This window comes from Tachysurus vachellii, chromosome 3 (genome assembly GCF_030014155.1).
Source record: "Tachysurus vachellii isolate PV-2020 chromosome 3, HZAU_Pvac_v1, whole genome shotgun sequence".
Lineage (NCBI taxonomy): Eukaryota > Metazoa > Chordata > Actinopteri > Siluriformes > Bagridae > Tachysurus > Tachysurus vachellii.
Genome location: NC_083462.1, coordinates 1265081 through 1286897, shown reverse-complemented (window position 1 = coordinate 1286897; position 21817 = coordinate 1265081). Strand labels below are relative to the sequence as shown.

Below are 21817 nucleotides of genomic sequence, written 5' to 3'. Positions count from 1 at the left end.
TAAACGTCTTTTTGAGGTGAAGAGAAAGGATCAGCTCAACGCGCTGAAGAACCTGGTGGATCTGAACGATGTTAATCAGCAGTACAAAATTATTGACATCATGCTAAAGGGGCTCTTTAAGGTACTGCACTCTTTCTGTCCCTGTGATTTCTCTCTTGTCCTTGTTTTGTCCCTGTATCTCGTCTTCCTCATGTCTCCATCTCTAAATGTGTCCGTACTTTTCTCTGATTTGATTATATAGTGTGGGGCAGGTAGAAACATGTAGACTGGGGAAGGCAGTGTATGGGGAGTAAAGTAGGAAGAAATAAGTGTGTGTGTGTGTGTGTGTGTGTGTGTGTGTGTGTGTGTAGGTTCTAGAGGACTCCCGAGCTGTTCTAGTAGCTGCTAATCTGCAGCCAGATGATCCATTTCCTCAGGATGATAAAATAAAAGAGGGTGAGTTTCTCTTCATCTACTGTAATGTATCTAATACATGTTTATGTAATACACAACACAATACGGCTCATTAATGTAACTACATATTACATTTGAATACCAGCTTCTCTCACACACACACTGATGCTGTGTCTTGTTGTTTACACAGCGTTCTCTCATGTGGTGGAGAACACGGCATTTTTCGGTGACGTAGCTCTGCGCTTCCCGCGTATTGTCCATCATTACTATGACCATAACACTGAGTGGGGGAAGACGCTGCGCTGGGGGCTGAGCTTCTGTAACCAGTCTGGTGTGTTTAACGGAGGAGGTCATCAACAAGTCCTCTCACTGGTGTGTGTGTGTGTGTGTGTGGGTGTGATGTACAGTGTGTGTGTGTGATGTACAGTGTGTGTGTGTGTGATGTACAGTGTGTGTGTGTGTGTGTGTGATGTACAGTTTGTGTGTGTGTGATGTACAGTTTGTGTGTGTGTGATGTACAGTGTGTGTGTGTGTGATGTACAGTGTGTGTGTGTGTGATGTACAGTGTGTGTGTGTGTGTGTGTGATGTACAGTTTGTGTGTGTGTGATGTACAGTTTGTGTGTGTGTGATGTACAGTGTGTGTGTGTGTGTGTGATGTACAGTGTGTGTGTGTGTGATGTACAGTGTGTGTGTGTGTGTGTGTGATGTACTGTGTGTGTGTGTGTGTGATGTACTGTGTGTGTGTGTGTGATGTACAGTCTGTGTGTGTGTGATGTACAGTGTGTGTGTGTGTGTGTGATGTACAGTCTGTGTGTGTGTGATGTACAGTCTGTGTGTGTGTGATGTACAGTCTGTGTGTGTGTGTGATGTACAGTCTGTGTGTGTGTGATGTACTGTGTGTGTGTGTGTGATGTACAGTGTGTGTGTGTGTGTGATGTACAGTGTGTGTGTATGATGTGTGATGTACAGTGTGTGTGTGTGTGATGTACAGTGTGTGTGTGTGTGTGTGTGTGAGTGAGATGTACAGTGTGTGTGTGTGTGTGATGTACAGTGTGTGTGTGTGTGTGATGTACAGTGTGTGTGTATGATGTGTGATGTACAGTGTGTGTGTGTGTGATGTACAGTGTGTGTGTGTGTGTGTGAGTGAGATGTACAGTGTGTGTGTGTGTGATGTACAGTGTGTGTGTGTGTGTGTGTGTGTGTGTGTGTGTGAGATGTACAGTCTGTGTTTGTGTGATGTACTGTGTGTGTGTGTGTGTGTGATGTACAGTGTGTGTGTGTGTGTGATGTACAGTGTGTGTGTATGATGTGTTATGTACAGTGTGTGTGTGTGTGATGTACAGTGTGTGTGTGTGTGATGTACAGTCTGTGTGTGTGTGATGTACAGTGTGTGTGTGATGTACAGTGTGTGTGTGTGTGATGTACAGTCTGTGTGTGTGTGATGTACTGTGTGTGTGATGTACTGTGTGTGTGATGTACTGTGTGTGTGTGTGATGTACAGTGTGTGTGTGTGTGATGTACAGTGTGTGTGTGTGATGTACAGTGTGTGTGTGTGATGTACAGTGTGTGTGTGATGTACAGTGTGTGTGTGATGTACAGTCTGTGTGTGTGTGATGTACAGCCTGTGTGTGTGTGATGTACAGTGTGTGTGTGTGTGATGTACAGTGTGTGTGTATGATGTGTTATGTACAGTGTGTGTGTGTGGGTGTGATGTACAGTGTGTGTGTGATGTACAGTGTGTGTGTGATGTACAGTGTGTGTGTGATGTACAGTGTGTGTGTGTGTGATGTACAGTGTGTGTGTGTGTGATGTACAGTGTGTGTGATGTACAGTCTGTGTGTGTGATGTACTGTGTGTGTGTGTGTGTGATGTACTGTGTGTGTGTGTGTGTGTGTGTGAGTGAGATGTACAGTGTGTTTGCATGCTTTCTGAGCTCCAAATCCAGTAGGATAAAAGAGTTGACACGTGAACATTAAGTGTAAATTTGTGATGTACAGTGTGTGTGTATGATGTGTTATGTACAGTGTGTGTGATGTACAGTGTGTGTGTATGATGTGTTATGTACAGTGTGTGTATGATGTGTTATGTACAGTGTGTGTGTATGATGTGTGATGTACAGTGTGTGTGTATGATGTGTGATGTACAGTGTGTGTGTATGATGTGTGATGTACAGTGTGTGTATGATGTGTGATGTACAGTGTGTGTATGATGTGTTATGTACAGTGTGTGTGATGTACAGTGTGTGTGTATGATGTGTTATGTACAGTGTGTGTGTATGATGTGTTATGTACAGTGTGTGTGTATGATGTGTTATGTACAGTGTGTGTGATGTACAGTGTGTGTGTATGATGTGTTATGTACAGTGTGTGTATGATGTGTTATGTACAGTGTGTGTGTATGATGTGTGATGTACAGTGTGTGTGTATGATGTGTGATGTACAGTGTGTGTGTATGATGTGTGATGTACAGTATGTGTGTATGATGTGTGATGTACAGTGTGTGTATGATGTGTTATGTACAGTGTGTGTGTATGATGTGTTATGTACAGTGTGTGTGTATGATGTGTTATGTACAGTGTGTGTGATGTACAGTGTGTGTGTATGATGTGTTATGTACAGTGTGTGTGTGATGTACAGTGTGTGTGTATGATGTGTTATGTACAGTGTGTGTGTATGATGTGTTATGTACAGTGTGTGTATGATGTGTTATGTACAGTGTGTGTATGATGTGTGATGTACAGTGTGTGTGTATGATGTGTGATGTACAGTGTGTGTGTATGATGTGTGATGTACAGTGTGTGTGTATGATGTGTGATGTACAGTGTGTGTATGATGTGTTATGTACAGTGTGTGTGTATGATGTGTTATGTACAGTGTGTGTGATGTACAGTGTGTGTGTATGATGTGTTATGTACAGTGTGTGTGTATGATGTGTGATGTACAGTGTGTGTGTATGATGTGTTATGTACAGTGTGTGTGTATGATGTGTGATGTACAGTGTGTGTGTATGATGTGTGATGTACAGTGTGTGTGTATGATGTGTGATGTACAGTGTGTGTATGATGTGTTATGTACAGTGTGTGTGTATGATGTGTGATGTACAGTGTGTGTGTATGATGTGTGATGTACAGTGTGTGTGTATGATGTGTGATGTACAGTGTGTGTGTATGATGTGTGATGTACAGTGTGTGTGTATGATGTGTTATGTACAGTGTGTGTGTATGATGTGTTATGTACAGTGTGTGTGTATGATGTGTTATGTACAGTGTGTGTATGATGTGTGATGTACAGTGTGTGTGTATGATGTGTGATGTACAGTGTGTGTGTATGATGTGTGATGTACAGTGTGTGTGTATGATGTGTGATGTACAGTGTGTGTGTATGATGTGTGATGTACAGTGTGTGTATGATGTGTTATGTACAGTGTGTGTGATGTACAGTGTGTGTGTATGATGTGTTATGTACAGTGTGTGTGTATGATGTGTGATGTACAGTGTGTGTGTATGATGTGTGATGTACAGTGTGTGTGTATGATGTGTTATGTACAGTGTGTGTGTATGATGTGTTATGTACAGTGTGTGTGTATGATGTGTTATGTACAGTGTGTGTGATGTACAGTGTGTGTGTGTGTTATGTACAGTGTGTGTGTATGATGTGTTATGTACAGTGTGTGTGTATGATGTGTGATGTACAGTGTGTGTGTATGATGTGTGATGTACAGTGTGTGTATGATGTGTTATGTACAGTGTATGATGTGTTATGTACAGTGTGTGTGTATGATGTGTTATGTACAGTGTGTGTGATGTACAGTGTGTGTATACCAGTAGTATATAAGAGGTGATCAGAGTGAGTTGACACGTGAACATTAAGTGTAAATGTGTGTGGTGTGTGTGTGTGTGTGTGTGTGTGTGTGTGTGTGTGTGTGTGATGTACAGTGTGTGTATACCAGTAGTATATAAGAGGTGATCAGAGTGAGTTGACACGTGAACATTAAGTGTAAATGTGTGTGGTGTGTGTGTGTGTGTGTGTGTGTGTGTGTGTGTGTGTGATGTACAGTGTGTGTATACCAGTAGTATATAAGAGGTGATCAGAGTGAGTTGACACGTGAACATTAAGTGTAAATGTGTGTGATGTACTGTGTGTGGTGTGTGTGTGTGTGTGTGTGTGTGATGTACAGTGTGTGTATACCAGTAGTATATAAGAGGTGATCAGAGTGAGTTGACACGTGAACATTAAGTGTAAATGTGTGTGGTGTGTGTGTGTGTGTGTGTGTGATGTACAGTGTGTGTATACCAGTAGTATATAAGAGGTGATCAGAGTGAGTTGACACGTGAACATTAAGTGTAAATGTGTGTGGTGTGTGTGTGTGTGTGTGATGTACAGTGTGTGTATACCAGTAGTATATAAGAGGTGATCAGAGTGAGTTGACACGTGAACATTAAGTGTAAATGTGTGTGTGTGTGTGTGTGTGATGTACAGTGTGTGTATACCAGTAGTATATAAGAGGTGATCAGAGTGAGTTGACACGTGAACATTAAGTGTAAATGTGTGTGATGTGTGTGGTGTGTGTGTGTGTGTGATGTACAGTGTGTGTATACCAGTAGTATATAAGAGGTGATCAGAGTGAGTTGACACGTGAACATTAAGTATAAATGTGTGTGGTGTGTGTGTGTGTGTGTGTGTGTGTGTGATGTACAGTGTGTGTATACCAGTAGTATATAAGAGGTGATCAGAGTGAGTTGACACGTGAACATTAAGTGTAAATGTGTGTGTGTGTGTGTGTGTGTGTGTGTGTGTGTGTGTGTGTGATGTACAGTGTGTGTATACCAGTAGTATATAAGAGGTGATCAGAGTGAGTTGACACGTGAACATTAAGTGTAAATGTGTGTGATGTGTGTGTGTGTGTGTGTGTGTGATGTACAGTGTGTGTATACCAGTAGTATATAAGAGGTGATCAGAGTGAGTTGACACGTGAACATTAAGTGTAAATGTGTGTGATGTGTGTGGTGTGTGTGTGTGTGTGTGTGATGTACAGTGTGTGTATACCAGTAGTATATAAGAGGTGATCAGAGTGAGTTGACACGTGAACATTAAGTGTAAATGTGTGTGGTGTGTGTGTGTGTGTGTGTGTGATGTACAGTGTGTGTATACCAGTAGTATATAAGAGGTGATCAGAGTGAGTTGACACGTGAACATTAAGTGTAAATGTGTGTGATGTGTGTGGTGTGTGTGTGTGTGTGTGTGATGTACAGTGTGTGTATACCAGTAGTATATAAGAGGTGATCAGAGTGAGTTGACACGTGAACATTAAGTATAAATGTGTGTGATGTGTGTGGTGTGTGTGTGTGTGTGTGATGTACAGTGTGTGTATACCAGTAGTATATAAGAGGTGATCAGAGTGAGTTGACACGTGAACATTAAGTATAAATGTGTGTGGTGTGTGTGTGTGATGTACAGTGTGTGTATACCAGTAGTATATAAGAGGTGATCAGAGTGAGTTGACACGTGAACATTAAGTGTAAATGTGTGTGGTGTGTGTGTGTGTGTGTGATGTACAGTGTGTGTATACCAGTAGTATATAAGAGGTGATCAGAGTGAGTTGACACGTGAACATTAAGTGTAAATGTGTGTGGTGTGTGTGTGTGTGTGTGTGTGTGTGTGTGATGTACAGTGTGTGTATACCAGTAGTATATAAGAGGTGATCAGAGTGAGTTGACACGTGAACATTAAGTGTAAATGTGTGTGGTGTGTGTGTGTGTGTGTGTGTGATGTACAGTGTGTGTATACCAGTAGTATATAAGAGGTGATCAGAGTGAGTTGACACGTGAACATTAAGTATAAATGTGTGATGATCTGCTCTCTCTTTACAGATGTCTCAGGAGCTGGGAATAACACAGAAATCTCCAGACTTCATTAACCCTTACCGTACAGAGAAAGATGATGTGAGACACACACACACACACACACTGTACATCATACACACACACACTGAACATACACACACACACACTGAACATACACACACACACTGAACATAACACACACACACATTGTACATAACACACACACAATGTACATCATACACACACACACTGTACATCATACACACACTGAACATACACACACACACTGAACATAACACACACACACATTGTACATAACACACACACAATGTACATCATACACACTGTACATAACACACACACACACACTGTACATCATACACACACTGAACATAACACACACACATTGTACATAACACACACACAATGTACATCATACACACTGTACATAACACACACACACACTGTACATCATACACACACTGAACATAACACACACACACACACTGTACATCATACACACACTATATAACACACACAGTGCATTTTTATATGAACATCAGCATTCATACACATGATATAGGGGCCAAAAGTATGTGCCCCCTGCCCCTCACACCCAGATGTCCCTGTTGATTTATTCCCCTTTGCTGTTCAGTAGCATTGTGTCTGTGGGATTAGTGATCATTCAGCTACAACACCATCAGTGTGTTCACGGAGTTTGTCCTCTCAGACCCAGTGAAGGACACTGTAACACTACACACACAATCAGAGCCATAACAGGGATCTGATCTACAGTACATCTGATCTGATCTACATCTGATCTACATCTGATCTACATCTGATCTGATCTACATCTGGTCTACATCTGATCTACATCTGATCTGATCTACATCTGATCTACATCTGATCTGATCTACATCTGATCTACATCTGGTCTACATCTGATCTACATCTCATCTGATCTACATCTGATCTACATCTGATCTGATCTACATCTGATCTACATCTGATCTGATCTACATCTGATCTACATCTGATCTACATCTGATCTGATCTACATCTGATCTACATCTGATCTACATCTGATCTACATCTGATCTGATATACAGCTGATCTACATCTGATCTACATCTGATCTACATCTGTGTATCTATTACAAGAACATATAGAATAAGTGTATAAGAATATAAACACTGCTCTCTCTCTCTCTCTCTGTCTGTGTCTCTCTCTCTCCCTCTCTCTCTCTCCCCCCCCCTCTCTCCCTCTCTCTCTGCCCCCCCTCCCCCTTTTCTGTCTATGTCTTTCAGGTGCTCCACACTGCAGAGGCCTTCCAGAAGATTCTTCGTGAAGAACAGAAGCGCAGGAGGAAGGAGGACAAGAGGAAAGAGATGAGGAAAGGGCCTCGTATTTCACGCTCTCGCTCTGAACTCTAACACAACACCCCCTGCTGGTAATCAGTGAGAATAACACAGAGAGAGAGATCTGAGTCACAGCTACATCAGGTGTAGATGAGGTAGAGGAGCAGGTGAGTGACAGAACAGAGAGATGAAGAGGAAAAGACAGAATTTACAATCTGAGTGACGCTGTGACACTTTATTAAAGTTTAATACTGTTTCAGTTTAATGCTGAGACCCAATAAATAACATGAATAATGTAAAAGAAATAGAATGAGCTTTATTATATTGTATAATTACAGTTATCTTTATAATGCTTATGATTACATACATTGTGCTGTGTGAGTAGTGAGTGTGTAACATGTGGCTTGTGTTCTAGTTCTGTGTCCAACACCTACACCCAACACTGTGCTGTGTTAATTACATCTAATCATCATTAACTAACTCACTGTACACACGAGCTGATACACACATGAGCTGGTACACACCCCATACACACATGAGCTGATACACACATGAGCTGATACACACCCCATACACACATGAGCTGATACACACCCCGTACACACACGAGCTGATACACACCCTGTACACACATGAGCTGATACACACATGAGCTGATACACACCCCATACACACATGAGCTGATACACACCCCGTACACACACGAGCTGATACACACCCCATACACACATGAGCTGATACACACATGAGCTGATACACACCCCGTACACACACGAGCTGATACACACCCCGTACACACACGAGCTGATACACACCCCGTACACACACGAGCTGATACACACATGAGCTGGTACACACCCCATACACACATGAGCTGATACACACCCCGTATACACACGAGCTGATACACACACGAGCTGATACACACCCCATACACACACGAGCTGATACACACATGAGCTGATACACACCCCATACACACATGAGCTGATACACACCCCATACACACACGAGCTGATACACACACGAGCTGATACACACATGAGCTGGTACACACCCCATACACACATGAGCTGATACACACCCCGTACACACATGAGCTGATACACACCCCGTACACACATGAGCTGATACACACCCCGTACACACACGAGCTGATACACACCCCGTACACACACGAGCTGATACACACCCCGTATACACACATGAGCTGATACACACCCCATACACACATGAGCTGATACACACCCCATACACACACGAGCTGATACACACCCCGTACACACATGAGCTGATACACACATGAGCTGGTACACACCCCATACACACATGAGCTGATACACACCCCATACACACATGAGCTGATACACACCCCGTACACACACGAGCTGATACACACCCCGTACACACATGAGCTGATACACACCCCGTACACACATGAGCTGATACACACCCCGTACACACACGAGCTGATACACACCCCGTACACACACGAGCTGATACACACCCCGTATACACACATGAGCTGATACACACCCCATACACACATGAGCTGATACACACCCCGTACACACATGAGCTGATACACACCCCGTACACACACGAGCTGATACACACCCCGTACACACATGAGCTGATACACACATGAGCTGGTACACACCCCATACACACATGAGCTGATACACACCCCATACACACATGAGCTGATACACACCCCGTACACACACGAGCTGATACACACCCCGTACACACATGAGCTGATACACACCCCGTACACACATGAGCTGATACACACCCCGTACACACACGAGCTGATACACACCCCGTACACACACGAGCTGATACACACCCCGTATACACACATGAGCTGATACACACCCCGTACACACATGAGCTGATACACACCCCGTACACACACGAGCTGATACACACCCCGTACACACACAAGCTGATACACACCCCGTACACACACGAGCTGATACACACCCCGTACACACACGAGCTGATACACACCCCGTACACACACGAGCTGATACACACCCCGTACACACACGAGCTGATACACACCCCGTACACACACGAGCTGGTACACACCCCGTACACACACGAGCTGATACACACCCCGTACACACACGAGCTGATACACACCCCGTACACACATGAGCTGATACACACCCCGTACACACATGAGCTGATACACACCCCGTACACACATGAGCTGATACACACCCCGTACACACATGAGCTGATACACACCCCGTACACACACGAGCTGATACACACATGAGCTGATACACACCCCATACACACATGAGCTGATACACACCCCATACACACATGAGCTGATACACACATGAGCTGATACACACCCCATACACACACGAGCTGATACACACATGAGCTGATACACACCCCGTACACACACGAGCTGATACACACCCCATACACACATGAGCTGATACACACCCCGTATACACACATGAGCTGATACACACCCCGTACACACACGAGCTGATACACACCCTGTACACACACGAGCTGATACACACCCTGTACACGCACGAGCTGATACACACCCCATACACACATGAGCTGATACACACCCCGTATACACACATGAGCTGATACACACCCCGTATACACACATGAGCTGATACACACCCCGTATACACACATGAGCTGATACACACCCCGTACACACACGAGCTGATACACACCCCGTACACACACGAGCTGATACACACCCCGTACACACACGAGCTGATACACACCCCGTACACACACGAGCTGATACACACCCCGTACACACACGAGCTGATACACACCCCGTACACACACGAGCTGATACACACCCCGTACACACACGAGCTGATACACACCCCATACACACACGAGCTGATACACACATGAGCTGATACACACCCCGTACACACACGAGCTGATACACACCCCATACACACATGAGCTGATACACACCCCGTACACACATGAGCTGATACACACCCCGTACACACATGAGCTGATACACACCCCATACACACACGAGCTGATACACACACGAGCTGATACACACATGAGCTGGTACACACCCCATACACACATGAGCTGATACACACCCCGTACACACATGAGCTGATACACACCCCGTACACACATGAGCTGATACACACCCCGTACACACACGAGCTGATACACACCCCGTACACACACGAGCTGATACACACCCCGTATACACACATGAGCTGATACACACCCCATACACACATGAGCTGATACACACCCCATACACACACGAGCTGATACACACCCCGTACACACATGAGCTGATACACACATGAGCTGGTACACACCCCATACACACATGAGCTGATACACACCCCATACACACATGAGCTGATACACACCCCGTACACACACGAGCTGATACACACCCCGTACACACATGAGCTGATACACACCCCGTACACACATGAGCTGATACACACCCCGTACACACACGAGCTGATACACACCCCGTACACACACGAGCTGATACACACCCCGTATACACACATGAGCTGATACACACCCCATACACACATGAGCTGATACACACCCCGTACACACATGAGCTGATACACACCCCGTACACACACGAGCTGATACACACCCCGTACACACATGAGCTGATACACACATGAGCTGGTACACACCCCATACACACATGAGCTGATACACACCCCATACACACATGAGCTGATACACACCCCGTACACACACGAGCTGATACACACCCCGTACACACATGAGCTGATACACACCCCGTACACACATGAGCTGATACACACCCCGTACACACACGAGCTGATACACACCCCGTACACACACGAGCTGATACACACCCCGTATACACACATGAGCTGATACACACCCCGTACACACATGAGCTGATACACACCCCGTACACACACGAGCTGATACACACCCCGTACACACACAAGCTGATACACACCCCGTACACACACGAGCTGATACACACCCCGTACACACACGAGCTGATACACACCCCGTACACACACGAGCTGATACACACCCCGTACACACACGAGCTGATACACACCCCGTACACACACGAGCTGGTACACACCCCGTACACACACGAGCTGATACACACCCCGTACACACACGAGCTGATACACACCCCGTACACACATGAGCTGATACACACCCCGTACACACATGAGCTGATACACACCCCGTACACACATGAGCTGATACACACCCCGTACACACATGAGCTGATACACACCCCGTACACACACGAGCTGATACACACATGAGCTGATACACACCCCATACACACATGAGCTGATACACACCCCATACACACATGAGCTGATACACACATGAGCTGATACACACCCCATACACACACGAGCTGATACACACATGAGCTGATACACACCCCGTACACACACGAGCTGATACACACCCCATACACACATGAGCTGATACACACCCCGTATACACACATGAGCTGATACACACCCCGTACACACACGAGCTGATACACACCCTGTACACACACGAGCTGATACACACCCTGTACACGCACGAGCTGATACACACCCCATACACACATGAGCTGATACACACCCCGTACACACATGAGCTGATACACACCCCGTACACACATGAGCTGATACACACCCCGTATACACACATGAGCTGATACACACCCCGTATACACACATGAGCTGATACACACCCCGTATACACACATGAGCTGATACACACCCCGTACACACACGAGCTGATACACACCCCGTACACACACGAGCTGATACACACCCCGTACACACACGAGCTGATACACACCCCGTACACACACGAGCTGATACACACCCCGTACACACACGAGCTGATACACACCCCGTACACACACGAGCTGATACACACCCCGTACACACACGAGCTGATACACACCCCATACACACACGAGCTGATACACACATGAGCTGATACACACCCCGTACACACACGAGCTGATACACACCCCATACACACATGAGCTGATACACACCCCGTACACACACGAGCTGATACACACCCCGTACACACATGAGCTGATACACACCCCGTACACACATGAGCTGATACACACCCCGTACACACACGAGCTGATACACACCCCATACACACACGAGCTGATACACACATGAGCTGATACACACCCCGTACACACATGAGCTGATACACACCCCGTACACACACGAGCTGATACACACCCCGTATACACACGAGCTGATACACACCCCGTATACACACGAGCTGATACACACCCCGTACACACACGAGCTGATACACACCCCGTACACACATGAGCTGATACACACCCCATACACACACGAGCTGATACACACCCCGTATACACACATGAGCTGATACACACCCCGTACACACACGAGCTGATACACACCCTGTACACACACGAGCTGATACACACCCCGTATACACACACGAGCTGATACACACCCCGTATACACACACGAGCTGATACACACAGCTCTTACGGTAGCTAAGACCACACAAACACAGTGTGGTGTTAAACACAATTGGAACACAGCCATACAAGCTCAGGGGAAGTTTAATTAGGACCCTGCTTTTTATATCGTGACCTGTGGTTTTGTTGTAGAAATGTGTACAGCTGAGATAGACAGCTGGTTTATTTACAGATTTATTTGTGTTTGTCTATGTGTGTGTAGGACAGGAACTTTCTCTCATGATGATTTATAATTCTCCAGTGAACACAACAGCTGTGTGTTTAGTGTTTAACTGAGTCTCAGTCAGGAATCAGGTTTATATAACCAACACACTTCTGGGAGATAAACCCTGTCTTTATGCTGCCTCTACAATGGGACAGGCTTTATTAAAGAACACAGACTCAGTGTTATTGTAAATGGTTCACAATAATTATGTGTGTGTGTTAAGTATCATGACGTCTCATATAACTAATGAAGATCCTGAGAACAAAAATGTGACTTTAGGATGAAAACTGTACATGTTTAAAATGAGCTATTAAATATTTACTACATTTGTACATATGTTATTTAAAGTGTGTGTGTGTGTGAGAGTGAGAGTGTGTGAGAGTGAGAGTGTGTGAGAGTGAGAGTGTGTGAGAGTGAGAGTGTGTGAGAGTGTGTGAGAGTGTGTGAGAGTGAGAGTGTGTGAGAGTGAGAGTGTGTGAGAGTGTGTGAGAGTGTGTGAGAGTGTGTGAGAGTGTGTGAGAGAGTGTGTGAGAGAGTGTGTGAGTGAGTGTGTGAGTGAGTGTGTGAGTGAGTGTGTGAGTGAGTGTGTGAGTGAGTGTGTGAGTGAGTGTGTGAGTGAGTGTGTGAGTGAGTGTGTGAGTGAGTGTGTGAGTGAGTGTGTGTGTGAGTGAGTGTGAGAGTGTGTGAGAGTGTGTGAGAGTGTGTGAGAGTGTGTGAGAGTGTGTGAGAGTGTGTGAGAGTGTGTGAGTGAGTGTGTGAGTGAGTGTGTGAGTGAGTGTGTGAGTGAGTGTGTGAGTGAGTGTGTGAGTGAGTGTGTGAGTGAGTGTGTGAGTGAGTGTGTGAGTGAGTGTGTGAGTGAGTGTGTGAGTGAGTGTGTGAGTGAGTGTGTGAGTGAGTGTGTGAGTGAGTGTGTGAGTGAGTGTGTGAGTGAGTGTGTGAGTGAGTGTGTGAGTGAGTGTGTGTGTGAGTGTGTGAGTGAGTGTGTGTGTGAGTGTGTGTGAGTGTGTGTGTGAGTGTGTGTGTGAGTGTGTGAGTGTGTGTGTGAGTGTGTGTGTGAGTGTGTGTGTGAGTGTGTGTGTGAGTGTGTGTGTGAGTGTGTGTGTGAGTGTGTGTGTGAGTGTGTGTGTGAGTGTGTGTGTGTGAGTGCTAAATATCCATATGTATACATGGTGAGAGAGTAAGACCACCTGTCAGTATATGAGTGTGTACACTGCTCCTGTAATTACATTAATAACTGAATTAAAATCAGAGGTGTATTATAACACATTAATAGATTATAAACATGTGAAAATGTCTGTAGTCTGTTTTGGGCAGTTTATTTCAAAAGATCTGACCTAATGAATCGATTCAAAGATCTGTCTGGTGAAGGAACACATTACTGAGGATGAAGGAGGGGAAGTGATAATATAATTACAGTTTCCTTGTGTAACTTTACATCTTTCACTTGTGTGAGATACAGTCAGGGGAAAAGACATGAGATACAGTCAGGGGGAAAGACATGAGATACAGTCATGGGGAAAGACATGAGATACAGTCATGGGGAAAAGACATGAGATACAGTCATGGGGAAAAGACATGAGATACAGTCAGGGGAAAAGACATGAGATACAGTCATGGGGAAAAGACATGAGATACAGTCAGGGGAAAAGACATGAGATACAGTCATGGGGAAAAGACATGAGATACAGTCATGGGGAAAAGACATGAGATACAGTCAGGGGAAAAGACATGAGATACAGTCATGGGGAAAGACATGAGATACAGTCATGGGGAAAGACATGAGATACAGTCATGGGGAAAGACATGAGATACAGTCATGGGGGAAGACATGAGATACAGTCATGGGGGAAAGACATGAGATACAGTCATGGGGAAAAGACATGAGATACAGTCATGGGGAAAAGACATGAGATACAGTCATGGGGAAAAGACATGAGATACAGTCGGGGGGAAAGACATGAGATACAGTCATGGGGAAAAGACATGAGATACAGTCATGGGGAAAAGACATGAGATACAGTCATGGGGAAAAGACATGAGATACAGTCGGGGGGAAAGACATGAGATACAGTCATGGGGAAAAGACATGAGATACAGTCATGGGGAAAGACATGAGATACAGTCAGGGGAAAAGACATGAGATACAGTCATGGGGAAAAGACATGAGATACAGTCATGGGGAAAAGACATGAGATACAGTCGGGGGGAAAGACATGAGATACAGTCATGGGGAAAAGACATGAGATACAGTCGGGGGGAAAGACATGAGATACAGTCATGGGGAAAAGACATGAGATACAGTCGGGGGGAAAGACATGAGATACAGTCATGGGGAAAAGACATGAGATACAGTCAGGGGAAAAGACATGAGATACAGTCATGGGGAAAGACATGAGATACAGTCATGGGGAAAAGACATGAGATACAGTCAGGGGAAAAGACATGAGATACAGTCATGGGAAAAGACATGAGATACAGTCGGGGGGAAAGACATGAGATACAGTCATGGGGAAAAGACATGAGATACAGTCATGGGGAAAAGACATGAGATACAGTCAGGGGGGAAAGACATGAGATACAGTCATGGGGAAAAGACATGAGATACAGTCGGGGGGAAAGACATGAGATACAGTCATGGGGAAAAGACATGAGATACAGTCATGGGGAAAAGACATGAGATACAGTCATGGGGAAAAGACATGAGATACAGTCATGGGGAAAGACATGAGATACAGTCATGGGGATTTGTCCCGTATTTTACATAGGTCCATATTATACAGCATCCCATGCAAATCACCCCACCTGCATTGTGTGGAGACGCGTCCTATTCTGCCCCTGATTGGGTAATACTCGTTGCCATCGTTGGTTTGATTGGTTTGTTTTAGGGTTACGGGCCGTGAATCACGGCCAATCAGAGTCAGAGGAGGGCGGGACGCCGCCTCGCCGGTTCTTTTGACAGAGTCAGAGTGACAGAAAATCCATATGAAAGGATGGCATCTCCGATGGCTGCCAGGTGGGTGGCTCTATTTCAAGTAACTAACCTGCCTAACATGCTGTCCATCATCAGCCACATCTTAAGCATCCCAGCATCCACTGGTTATGTGGAAAGGATCTTTTCTAGAATGGCCAACAAATGGAGTGACAGCAGGAACAGGTGCTCTGTGGAGCTCATTAGGAGTGAGCTCTTGATCACTTTTAACTTTGAGCAGTCCTGTTCAGAGTTTTACTGTAGCTGATTGAAAGACAAACAGCTTCTCATTGCAGTCACAAGAAGTACACTTATAAAAGAAAGTAGGCCTGACATGCTCCAATACTGCACACTACTACTTCTGGTCCGCTGATATTCACTGATACACTGATATACATCCACTGATGTTATTATGTTCATGATGTTCATGGAAGATCTTTTGCAAGTTTGCAAGTTATAATTACTAAGTTATGGATCTGTTAATTTAATAATAAGTTAATAAAATATGGTTCACATCTCACAAGTTCCTCCAAAAGCTTATTTTTTGTGTTCTCAGTCACACTTTGTTGGCGTATATTTATTATTGTCATAGCTGTGTATTCAATATGACCTCTTATGTTGTGATAGTGAGAGACTGAGTGCATCTGTTCACACTGATTTCAATAGCAGATATCTTATTATAATGTCCATTGGTATCAATCTTAATATTTTTATGAATACATGTTTTAAGTTATGATATACCACCACTGGCACGCCATCGGGACTGTGGTCATCGTGGCCCCGAGGGGTGTGGCCCCCGCTGCGGCAGGCGTCCCTTATTTTTCTGTATTGAAGGTGGCAACTCTAGTCAGGGGGGAAAGACCTGAGATACAGTCAGGGGGGAAAGAGTGTCGTCCTTTGTGTATGTTTACACCTCTGAGGGTCTGAATAACAAGTTGGTCCTAACTAATAATTATTAATACAATCCTCAAGTAACAAAAGCTGACATTCAGAAACTAAAGCTAATACGTGCACCTTATAGTTCAGTCACGTGTCGACTCCCCTTCAGCAACAGTAACTTAGAGTAAATGTTTAAAGGAAGAACTTCTCCGACTCACCGTCACGCATTAGAGGCAGGATGGAGCAGTGTGGGGTTTATAAGTGCTTTACAGTAGGTGGTGTTGAACAGAGAACGATGACGGACTGTCTGGGTGATCAGGTGACATGAAGCGGCTCAGTGGATTCTGTGGGATGTTCTGATGTGAAACCCGTGTGGTTCAGACAGTTTACTGTAATACACATTCCCTGTGGTGTGTGTTTAGGAATTTAGGTTGAATGTCCATCAGGATGAAGATTATGAGTTAAATATTTAACATGTGGTTTCTTTAAACAGATCATACATTAAATATGAAATGAAATAAAGACGTACATTATGTTGTAATGTGATTTATTAGTTAAACACTCGTCAGTATTCAGTACAGTGACTATATAAAGTCTTTACTAATTATAAAGTCAGTAGTTTACTCAAACATCAGGACATAAATCTGTAACCTGTAAGCGTTTGTTTCATATTAATGCAGTAACAAAAAATACACATTATTTAAATTTAGACACAATTTCTAAAACTGTAAAAGAAATTCTGGTGTGTGTGTGTGTGTGTGTGTGTGTGTGTGTGTGTGTGTGTGTGTATAAAACAGAAAACAATAATGTGTGGAATCCCCATATTACATGGATGGTTTAATATTAAATGCACTTTAATATGTATTAGATATAAGTGTCTGCACTTCCTCTGGAGATCACAAATACCCTAAAGTCACTGAACAGCACATATCTTCTGCTTGGCCAGTTGGACTGTTGCCCTGAAGGCAGTCTGTAAAACCTGCACAGTGCCGAGTCCTTCATCCAGAGCTGCATTTATTGCTGCCTTCTTCTCCTCTGATGTTGTTCGCAGCTCTCCAAACATTTTAGCCAATTTCAGAATGTGTTTGTCCTTCACCAGACTCATCTGTGCTTCTGTTCTCGAGTCCTGCAGAAGTGTCCAGTAGATCTTCTGCCATTCGGTCCTGGATGCTTCAGGATATCTTCTTTTGCACTGTTCCACTTTTTCTTTCAACTTCTCTTGTTGAATATGAAGAATCGTTCTCTCGACGTCGTCGTAGACATGGTCTGTGTAGTGAGTCGCATCGTTATCACGCACCATCTGCTCCACTTTCTCCATGAATTCTTTGAACTGTGTGTAGCTTGGTGCCTTGTTGTTTAAACAGTAGTAGCGATTTCCACATCTGGCTACTAAGTCTCTGAGAGAAGGGTCTCCATCCTGAAGGAACTGGCTGATGCTCTGCTTCATGTTGTCTTTATACGTAAACAGAATCATTGTGTATCTGTCTGCGTTCTGAAAGGTCTTTGTGATTTCATCCACAGTGCTCCTCTCCTCCTGGGTGAAGCGTACAGCTAAACTGATGACTATGAGGAGAACGTGAGGTCCCGGAGACGAATAACTCAAACAGTTCATTATTTCTATGATCACATCCTCCTTATTGAGCTGGGTATCAAAAATTCCAGGTGTGTCAATGATGGAGATTTGTTTACCACCTCGTAAGAGTTTGTGAGAACTGCACTCTCTGGTTTGTGAGGTCGAGCTAGAAGCAGACTGGAAGACGTTTCTTCCCAGAATAGTGTTTCCAGATGCACTCTTCCCAACTCCAGTCTTTCCCAGAAGCACCATTCGCAGCTGGGGAACTTGTTGATCAGGCTGGATATCTGCTGCACCTGAAACTACACAGACGTTTCTGTTAAACTAAAGTTTCTCCAGCTCTCAGGATGTTAATCCATCTTTCATCTTCACAGAAAACTGCAGCTCTGAAATCATTTTAACAGAATAATTTTTTGGTGAAACATCATGTCAGTTTTCTTGTCTTACTCTAAAACCCAAGAATAATAACATTATGGATCTTACACGTGATGTTCTTCTGTATACTGGACCTTCTCTTTTGGTTCATGTTAAACTGGCTTCCATTCTTGCTCACCATTAAGGTAATTTTATGCAGTAACTCAGTGACTTGTGTCTGCTCTGTGATGTTGTTATTAAAAACATGGACTTTGTTCCCACACTCTTTAACCAGCTGCTTGAGCTCACGTTCTCCGTTCTTCTCTACAAGCTTCACAATCGTCTCGTTCTCCTCCAGCTCGTCTCCTCGTGTGAACAGAACGATGATAAACCTCTGAACATCTGGATTGAACAATACTTTAATAAACTCCAGTATCTCCTGCTCACTCTGCAGCTCTTCTGCAATAGGAAGCACAAGTAGTACAGCATGAAGACCAGACTGACAGAGAGATAGCAGTTTATCTTTCTCTCAGTGGAGCTCATCTTCTGTGACGTCTGGATCCAGCAGGTCTGGGGTGTCGATCACACACACCTTCCTTCCTGCAACATGGCAGGTGTGTTCTCTACATGTTTTAGTCACTTTCTCTTTGTAGCGTTTTGGACTGATGAACACTTTCTCTCCCAGTATTGTGTTTCCTGAGGAGCTTTTACCAGATCCACTTTTCCCTAACAGTAAGATCCTTATGTCTGCTGTAGAACCTGGAAAAAGTCAGAGTGAAAGTGTAATAGTTAAGATGTATTCTATATCACACACACACACACACACACACACACACACACACACACACACACGCACACACACATACACACAAACACACGCAGACACACATACACACAAACACGCAGACACACATACACACACACAAACACAGCACACACACAAACACACACACACATAAACACAAACACACACACACATAAACACAAACACACACACACATAAACACAAACACACACACACAAACACAAACACACACACACACACACATAAACACAAACACACACACACACAAACACGCAGACACACATACACACACACAAACACAGCACACACACAAACACACACACATACACACAAACACACACACACATACACACAAACACACACACACAAACACACACAAACACACACAAACACATACAGACACACACACACACACAGAAACACATACACACACAAAGACACACACACACACACAGAAACACACACACACACAGAAATATACACATATACATGTACACAGAAACACACAAAGACACACACAGACACATACACACACAGAAACATACACATATACACACACACATACACACAAACACACACAGTACACACAAACACAGACACACACACTGACACACACACACTGACACACACATACACACAAATACACACACACGGAAACACACACATACACACACACACACAGAAACACACACACATACACACACACAGAAACACACACACACACACATACACACACACACACAGACACACACACACACAGACACACACACATACACACAAACACATACAAACACACAGACACACACACACACTGTACACACACACACACACACACACACACTGTACACACACACACACACACACACACAGACACTGTACACACACACACACACACACACACACACTGTACACACACACACACACACACACACTGTACACACACACACACACACACACACACACACACACACAGACACACACACAAACACATACACACACACACACACACAAACAAACACACAGACACACACACATACTGTACACACACACACACACACAAGCAAGTTACAGTTACTGTAATCTGCCCCAAGCTCTTTGTAATAAAAGTTTGATAAGATATCTTTAGCAAACCTTGAGCAAAGTCTGCAGTAGCCATTTCCTGCATTTAAACAGAAAAACAAATTCATTACAGATTCTGTTTTCATTAAATCTGGGAATAAATTAAACTGAAATAAGCCACAGGTTAAATAATATTCAGTATTTATTGTAATGTTTAAACCACTAAGCAATAACCTTTAGTTGTACTCATACACACCACTCTAACTGACCATGAGCTGAATAACCTCATATTAACCTGCAGCAGCAATATAATACATATAAGATGATGTAAATTAGATTATGTAGTGTATATTGTTGTTATTATTATTTACCTCATCAGCAGAACTTCCTGCCGTCTCAGTCGTTCTCCTGTCGAGTCTTAATGAAATGAACTTTGCCTTGATCATGTGATGGAGTCAGTAAGGTCAGTGGCTGCTGCTCATTGTGACGGGATCTTGACTTTACTCCCTTTATATCAACGGCTCCGTTTATAAGGGCTAAAAATCGCATGTTCTTATAGCAGACATTAATATTATTTAATAAAGCTTGATGTGCTGTTTCACGTCTCGTCTGGATGATGTGCTAAACACCTTCATACACTAAACATCTACATGTATTTGCTGCAGTGCTGCTTTCATCTGTTTTATTCATTTACTTGCAGTCCCAAAACTCTTGGGCTTTAATCTAATTTACAGTCAGATTTATCTGCATAATAAGACTGGATATGTTTAAAACAACATTTAGCAGTAATGTGTTTATTATTTGTTCTCTTTATAACAGACTGCGCTGATTTCCCTTC

At 44.0% G+C, this 21817-nt stretch overlaps 1 protein-coding gene and 1 pseudogene across 1 annotated transcript in view; one reads left to right on the top strand and one right to left on the bottom strand.

Moving 5' to 3' along the window:
- Window positions 1-8300, top strand: part of LOC132842516 (coiled-coil domain-containing protein 134-like) — a 10812-nt gene extending 2512 nt beyond the window's left edge. The window contains exons 3-7 of the mRNA XM_060865243.1: window positions 1-121; window positions 351-435; window positions 584-765; window positions 6264-6335; window positions 7544-8300. The exon at window positions 1-121 is cut by the window's left edge and continues 1 nt beyond it. Of these exons, the coding sequence (XP_060721226.1) occupies window positions 1-121; window positions 351-435; window positions 584-765; window positions 6264-6335; window positions 7544-7669 (586 nt within the window). The 3' untranslated portion in view covers window positions 7670-8300. The remainder of the gene's footprint in view (window positions 122-350; window positions 436-583; window positions 766-6263; window positions 6336-7543) is intronic.
- A 9630-nt stretch (window positions 8301-17930) lies between these two features.
- LOC132842513 (GTPase IMAP family member 8-like) lies at window positions 17931-21469 on the bottom strand (annotated as a pseudogene).
- Window positions 21470-21817: the final 348 nt, after the last annotated feature.